General features: G+C 41.0%; 1 protein-coding gene across 1 annotated transcript in view; it reads left to right on the top strand.

The window, feature by feature from the left end:
- Nucleotides 1-1240, top strand: part of BARX2 (BARX homeobox 2) — a gene marked incomplete at its 5' end in the record, with an annotated part of 34280 nt that extends 33040 nt beyond the window's left edge. The window contains one exon of the mRNA XM_010176199.2: nucleotides 965-1240. Within this exon, the coding sequence (XP_010174501.2) occupies nucleotides 965-1216 (252 nt within the window). The remainder of the gene's footprint in view (nucleotides 1-964) is intronic.
- Between the last annotated feature and the right edge of the window lie 6821 nt (nucleotides 1241-8061).

Here is an 8061-nt window from a genome sequence, read left to right as displayed (position 1 = left end):
TCCTGTGGTCCTAATGCTTGTGGGTTTGGTTATGTGCATAGACAAAAGAGATTGTATTGCTCCATGGAAACCAATGCAGTTTTGAGAGCTAATATCATTAATTCTTGCTTTAAATATCTTCCTTTCACCTCTTTCACTTGTTCTCAGCTTCGTGGCCCTTTGCCAGTTGAAATGCTTTTAGAAAGGACAAGTGTCCAATAAATCCTGGTGGGAACAACGATGCTGTGACATTCTCCAGTGGAGATGTTTATGTATTCTGATCTGGGAGAGGAGATGCAGTTCTAGACTGTATCTTTGAATGTGTGTGACAGCTGCAGAAGTTACTGCCACTTAAAACAAACTTGGGATTAACTTGAGTACAGATCTTTGGTTGGAAGTGTCTTGTTGCTGCAGTGATGGTGTGAAGGGAGAGGGAATTAAACACAGGAATAGGCTTGTCTTGGTGACTTCCACCTTTAACTCAGATGAGAGGGGTCTCGTGCATTTTAATACCTGTGTTACAAAATAAAAACAAATAAATAAAGGCTATTTCAGAAGGCAGAGAGGCTGGAGGAAAGGCAGTCAGCAAATTCTGGCTAACCTTTATGACTGTTCTTACTTGGGCTTTGAATAAAGCAAACACCCAGGAAAGGAACTGAATTCTGCATAAAATCTTCTCTGTCTGTAGTGTTGAGGACTTGTGTGCCTAGGTTGGTTTTGGGCCTCCTGTAGGAACTGACTTGGAGACCTCCAAAGTTCTGAGTGTCCTTGCTGGTAATGTTTGCATTTCATTTTATTTACATGAGAAAATGGGTGAAGTCGCTCCATGAACGCAGGAATTTCTGTGAGGCAGTGGTGGTGATCAAGTCAGGCATTAACTCTGAGGTCAAAGCAGAGTTTGACCTTTGGGACAGCCTTCTCTAAAGGCTCTCTCACAGCAGTGGAGTTCAGCTTGATCCTGATGGTTCATCTCTTTTTGCTCCAGGTGTTGAAAGGTGGACAGGAAGCTCCAACAAAGCCCAAAGGCCGTCCAAAGAAAAACTCCATTCCCACCTCAGAGGAAATTGAAGCAGAAGAGAAAATGAACAGCCAGGCTCAGAGTCAAGAGCTGGAGGGATCTCAAGCCCCCGAGGAGCCTAAATTGACAGAGGAGAAGCCAGAAGTCTCTTTGGAGACAGAGAAGTCTCCAGAACATATACCAGAGCCCTCCTCAGAGGAGACTACACCATTAAGTTAAAAGGGAAAGAAAGGAGGGAAAAGGCAAACCAACAAAGATAAAAGAGAAAAACCAACCCCAAATATATATATATATGTATATATATATATTTAAATATGTATGTAATTGTGTGTGTGTACATATATATATAAATATATATATATATATATATGTAGACCTTGTGTATAAGTCTAAAGATTGGTCACTTTGTGCCTTTGGGAATCAGCCATCATGGGCCACGGCGGAACAGAGACGTCCCGTGTGAGTGGTGACAACCCGTCCCTCCGGCAGCGTGCGTAAGCATCCCACAGATAGTGATGGAGACCCGAACGTGTTTCCAGAGAAAACCACATCTAGAAACCTGAGATGACTCCTGGCAAGTAAAGGAGAAGTTCAGGGCACCTTTCACGCTGCGGGAGGCAAACGTGTAGTGATGTGACTGTGTTGGAGGGTTCAGTGTGTTCCTTGACTTTCTCTTTGCCTTTTAAAGTAGTGCAAATGGACAGAGTGCTTGGTCTGGTCTCAGATCAGGGACAGCTATGAAATGAGGAGCTCTGACAGCACCGTTTCGTCGTGTAACCAGCACTTATTTCTGTTAGGGATGGGCCCAACTTCAGCAATTTTAGGAAAGAGTTTGGACCCGTAGGTTTGCTTTGGCCCAGTGTAAAGATGAAAGCTTCTGAAGTGAGATTCCTACCCGGGTCAGCATTCAGATTTCATCTCTCGTGGTTGTTTGGGTGCCGTGTCTGTGAATTTGCAGTGATCCAGGATAAAATTTTGAATGAGATGAGGGTTTGGATTTGAGTCTGCTCCAAAAGCTTTAGGATGCTTGGATCTGGGATTTTTGCTTTGGGCCCAATTCTAATTTTTGTAGGGTTTTTTTTTTAAAGAACATGTAAATGTTTTCAGGGTTTTGGGAGAATGATGGATTTAAGAAGTTGCTGCAGAAAGTTGACGTTTGTTTAAGATGTGTGCCAAGAATAGATGTGCATCATGTTTCATAAAGTCTTGTTAAGGGTACATTTTGCCCAAAGGCTGCAAAAGATGTATTAAGATAACCTTTATTTTTTAATTAAAAATTAAATATATAAATAAAACAGTTGTTGTTGTTTCTCTTTCAGAATGCTAGACAGAGATTTTTCTGGGCTAGGTTGTGGGTTTGTTTGGTCTTTTTTTTCTAACAAACCCTGGAGAATGCAGGAGTCATCAGACTTTCCGTAACAGTGTACAGCAAGCACTGTGCAAACTTCCTTGTAGCACCTTGCGAAGGTAGGTGAGGGGTGTTGTTAATGCCACCTTGTCCCTGGGTGCAGATGATGTGTAGAATAAGAGCACTGGTGTTCTAACTATTTTCTGTCACCTCCCCTCCTGCAGTTACGCCCAGACGTCCAATAAATGGGTCTTTGTAACACTGTGAAGATGATTTTTTTTAATATATCTTTTTTTTGGGGGGTGGTGGTAACAATTCACACATCTAGATCTCAAGTGACATACCCAGGGATGGTTGAGTGGCAAGAAAGGATTTCTTTTTTTCTCCAGTTTCTTCTCAGTGGTGTTTGGAAGACTTTAATGCCATCTCCACGTTAGCTCTGCAATGGCACATGCATCTGCATCAGGTAATACTTACATGGTCACACTCCAGCTGACTTCAACAAAGCCAGGGTGGGACATTGTTCCACTCACTGTGTATTTAATACACAGTAATCAATGTTTGCACCTAAACCTAAAATAAATTCACCAGAATTTGGGCAACGCTTGTTTGCAAGAAACTCTGCAAATCCCAGGCATTTGATGCCATTTGGCTCTTTTCTTTTTATGGCACGGAGAGATGGAAATGGGTAAGAGGTTTCCCTCTCACCTGTTGTCTTGAAAACCACAGGCTGCGAGCTACAAAGTTTTTCTGCTGCCATTAAAATGCATCAAAATTTGTTTGTCTTTGAACCATTGTTCTTTTCACAGAGCCCTGACATACTCATGACAGGCACAGTGAGAGGTAAGGGTGGTGGGACAGGATTTTGGCGCTTGTCTGGAGTTACGATACCGGATGTTGTTGCACATTCTTTATCTGTAGATGTCTTTTCTTTTTTTTTCATTTCTTTCCACAACTGTGCTTTAGTTGAACCATATCTCTTGGACTTGAAATGATATTTAATTTAAAAAAGGCCTATGGCCTGTTTATACAGGAATTAGATTAGATGGTCTATGAAATCTATAATCATCCTCTATTGTTCTTGGATAGTAGCATCAGCACTCAAAATTATCCCAATTGAGATAACTTAACTCACTTATCTCTAAATAAAATGTTTCCACAAGTCTTAAATGCAGTAGTACTCGGTGAGAGTGAAGAGAGTAATTTACTGGAAATAATTTATCTAATGAGTTTCACCATCAGATTGCAAAAAAAGTCTGCAAGAGTCTCTACTAGGTTTGTTTGAAAGCCTGAATAGTTTCTTAAATCAAATTTTCTCTGCAGATCGTTCCAGAAACATAAAAAGCTGACCATCAAGGAAGGCATCAAAGATATTTTAACTCGTCTGAGTTCAAAGTGGAAATATCCTCTAGTGAATTAAAAAAAAATAATAATAATAATAATTCAGAGTTGTATTTTAAAGATAGCATTTGGAAATTTCAGTATATAGCCTTTCTTTCAACTCAAATGTGTTCCATGAAATGGATAATGCATGTGGGTTTTGGGGTTGTTTTGGGGTTTTTTTTGCATTTGGCCCTCAGTGGATTTGTCTAATTTGAGGAATTTATATAGATTTATGTGGTGGTGGGAAAAGAAAAGTAGAAACAGGAAGAAAAATTGCTTTCTTGCCCTGGAATAGGAAGTGGTTGTGGTGTTTCTGTTATCCAATGAAAAGGAAAAACATGAAAATCCACAATTTCAAAAAATTTTAAAGATAAATTTCGAAATCACAAACAAAACAAAGTTGGTCATTTTCCAGCAGAGTAAAATAAGTTTTACAGAATGACATTTCCCACTTCCCAGGTGAATATAATTGTTTCTGACTCAACCCCACTTTACAGTGGGAACAATTCCTGTGATTTAATTTTTATTTATTTTTTTTTTTCTGGCTAATCCCATTCTAATCACTGATGAGTCAATCTGGGTAAAAAATGCAATACTCTAGCTGTCTGGGCTAGTTTTTAATGAGTCCATAAGACCTGAAGATGTTTTTGTTCCTCTTTTGGATGAGTAGCAATCTTAGCATCTTATTTTTTCAATGTGATTATTTAAGTGCAAAATTAGCTCTTGAAATACCGCCTGGTAGTACTTGCTCACACCGAATTACTTTCACTGACTTTCCTGATAATCTCTTGAATGTTCATGGAAATTATGTTCAGATGGAAAGAAAACAGGAGAGGTGAAACGGTAAAACTGTTGAGTTATTTCTTGGCTGAATCTCTTAATACTTCTTGTCCGTAGCTGGAGAAAAACATCTAGTAGAATTGAAGGTACTGATCCCACCCACTCTTGGTAGGCAAGTGCTCCTTTTCCTCTTGTTTTTAAGATTTTTCCTCTGTTGGGCTTATTTTTAGTCTTGTCACTGAAATGCAAAGGGTTGAGCAACTCTTCCCTTGGGTTGAGCTGAGATAGGCTGCAAGGCTGGGCTGGAGAAAGCCTGGTTGGTTGAGTTTTAGTCTTTAAAGGGGGCTGTGGTGATGGCCAGTTCTTGTGGCTGTGAGTTGTGTTTGCTTCGTGCTCCTGAGACCCAGAAAGAACATGACAAGTCTCATTTTAGGTAGCGTGTAGCCAACGTGGACCAGTATCTGCAGTCAGTGTTGAGGAAGTCTGCACAAACTCATGTGCATCAACAGAGTGAGAGCGAAGGGCTTTCCAAATGCCTTTGCGCTGGTTCTGAAGATCGTTTTGTTTCTTTAAAAGGCTGTTGACTGTTCTGTCTCCCAGATACCAACATCTCCTGTCCTAGGACTGCTCATCACTTATCGGAGGAGTTTGATGGGAGACGTGTGCCCTTGGGGTTGAACCTCGCTGATGTTCAGGGGTGTTTGGCTTCTAGTTCTAACAGCAAGGAACAAGCCCCGATGTCGAAATCCAAACTCCCCTACAGGGATGGGAAGTGCTCATATCCGGAGTGCTGGCTGGGACCCACCTTTTGTTGTACCCACTGTTTAGATAATTTTGCAAAGCTCTGAGCTCATCCTACAAGATGGTAAGTTCCTCCAGGTCCCAGTGAGGAACCTTGTTTTCACCCTGGGGGCAGGGGGGGGAAATTAAAAAAAAAATAGTATTTGTTTAACTCTAGGCCAGTACAAAGAAATTTGGTGTTTGGGTGGGTTTTCAGTTCCCCCTTCTCTCCATCATCTTTCTTCAGAAGCAAAAATGGAAAAGGGCAGTAGGAAAGGAATGAGTGAAAAAAGAGGGGAGAAAGAAGAGGTGAAAGAAAACGCAAAGGTGAAAAGCTTGACCGTATCAAACTACGTGAGAAATAAAAACTAGGGAGAAAAATATTCATGTTGAAAAGTCAACTTTTTCTTGGTAAATTTTGACAGATAAAGAAAGTTCTGGTTCTGTAAAGAGATTTTTCTGGGGTTTAGCTGTGCATACAAGAATGGCGAATGACAGGTTTTTCCTAAACTGTGTAAGTTAAAATGTAGCTGAGTAAAGAAGAGTTGGATTAAATTGAGGCCAGGATACAGGATTTGAGCCCAAATCTGTGTCTTGACAAAGGCAGAGGTTTGGTGAAGCCTTGATCCTCTGGAATCTTAGATGTTGAGCATGAACATCCTGCAAGAACCTCGCTCCTCTTTCTTCCCAAGGTCTGGTACTGTCAGGTAGGATTTCTCAGGTTTTACTGTAAATTGAAAAATGGGTGATTTAGATTTTTTTTACAAGAGTGGCACATGGCAAACATAAATCCTTGCGATTCAAATCTCTGAAATTAGTGATGTTTGTTTAAAATTCCAACCAAAATAACCCACCACTGAAACCCTCGACTTGTTGCTTGTCTAGTGCTCGAGGAATCCGTAACTAGATACGAACTCTTAGACTTTGAAAGCCCTGGAGTTGAAGTTTATAAGGGTGATTTTCAATGCAGGGATTTGAAATTTAAAGTCTAAATATATTTTTCCTTAGCAGAAATAGATTAATTCTTACCCTGAGGAGATACCCTGTGATTTCTAGGCTTTTCCCCCCCAATTCTAGTCCCTTTCTATATCGTTGACCTCCTTGAACGTACTGTCCCAACCCAATTATGCCTTAGCGTGGCAGTGACTGCTGGGAATGAAGCTTCTTATCTCTGCTGGGATCCATAGGTGCCAAAAGGAAGAGGTGTTTTTGAGGGTTGCCAATGGAGAGAGTTAACCCCTTGAGGCTGTCCTGACATGTCAGTTAACTGCTGGAAACACTGAACCTCTTGTTTTGTCAAATAATTGAGAGTAATAAAGAGTTACTCACTAAGAGAGTTTCCTGAAATCATCCTGGTCCTGGACTGCCTACCTTCCTGCATGCGACTGGCAAAGGTTTGTTTGGTTTTTGTGGGGGGGTTTTTTAATTATTTTTTTTAATTTTATTTTTATTTTTTACCCCAGAGATTAATGAGAAACAAATTTCACAAAAAGAAATCTCATCAGCCAAAATTTCCTGGGGAAGAAGGCTGCTGAAGCATGCCAGAGCACTAACAAAAGCAGAGGAAGCAATGGTTACCCCTTGGGCAAATGCTTCTACTATTTGCATAAAACCAAAGGAACCAAACCCTTGTAGATAAAACAATAGTAAAATATTTCAGCCCTTTTTACGCTTCCCATGTTAATATCTTTCCCAAACAGTAGCTATAGCATCGTTGTCAGGTGGCAAATGTTACAAGTTCCTGGACACTGAAGACTTCACCCTTCTCACCACACCCAAAGCCCAGCTCTTATATAAACTAAAGCAAAATTAGTTTTTGCTTTAATTATTTAACTATCTTAATTATCTCAGAGCTGCAAAACCCAATTCTGATGTTGTGCAGGATCTTACAGACCTCCAATGAGCTAAGGAGGGTTTGGCTGGGGTAGACCTACCCACAAGAGATGCTGCACCCCTGCAAGGTGTCAGAGAGGCTGTTGCAGGAATGAAATTAAATTAAAGTGGGTCTGAGAGGTGTTTTAAGTCAGTCAGGTCCTGGTATTTATGCAAGAGGCAAACCACCATGAGAAAATTTTCAGCAGCTTCCTCTCCTGTCACAACCAAGTGATTTGGGTGACTGATCCAGCAGTGTCACCTCATAATTATGATATTACAGTCATACTCTTTGCAAAAGTCATGGAAAAGTGTAAACTGTCATGAAAACAGCAGGACTGCTTCTTTGAGACTGCTGGGTACAAACCCTGCAGATTTTTGTGGCTCTCAAGAACTTTTTAGCAAGATAACATTGGGGAGGAAGATTATATTTAAAACCAGGTGATACAGCTGCTCACTGTGGAGCTTTCCTGATGCCTCTGGAGGATATAAGCTCTCCCAGACATCCAGTAGCAAAGTGAGAAACAAACAAGCTGAAAGTGGTGGATTAAAATTGTTAAATACACAAATAGGTCACAAGATAGGGTTGGGTTTTGGGTTTTTTTTTTTTGCTGACAGCTGTTCTGCTGGGAGATGATGACACCAGTTTAGTGAGAAGAGAGGAACTTCTCCTCCATCATCCATCCCTGTCCCCAGCACATACGTGCACGTACAGGTCTTGATGCTTTGGGAATCCAAGGTCCTGCCAGGAGAGATGGGAATTTCCTTCTTCTTACTGGAAGCTTGGATTACCCGTGATTCCAGCTCCTCTTCCAAACCTTCCTGCATCTGCCCCTTTCCAGGCAGCTTTGCTCCCACAGGAGATCCTTCGGGTTTCGGCAGCCGGGGAATTACAAATTCA

Source organism: Antrostomus carolinensis, unplaced genomic scaffold, assembly GCF_000700745.2.
Source record: "Antrostomus carolinensis isolate BGI_N321 unplaced genomic scaffold, ASM70074v2 scaffold6879, whole genome shotgun sequence".
Classification (NCBI taxonomy): Eukaryota; Metazoa; Chordata; class Aves; order Caprimulgiformes; family Caprimulgidae; genus Antrostomus; species Antrostomus carolinensis.
This window is presented reverse-complemented; position numbering and strand designations above follow the sequence as displayed.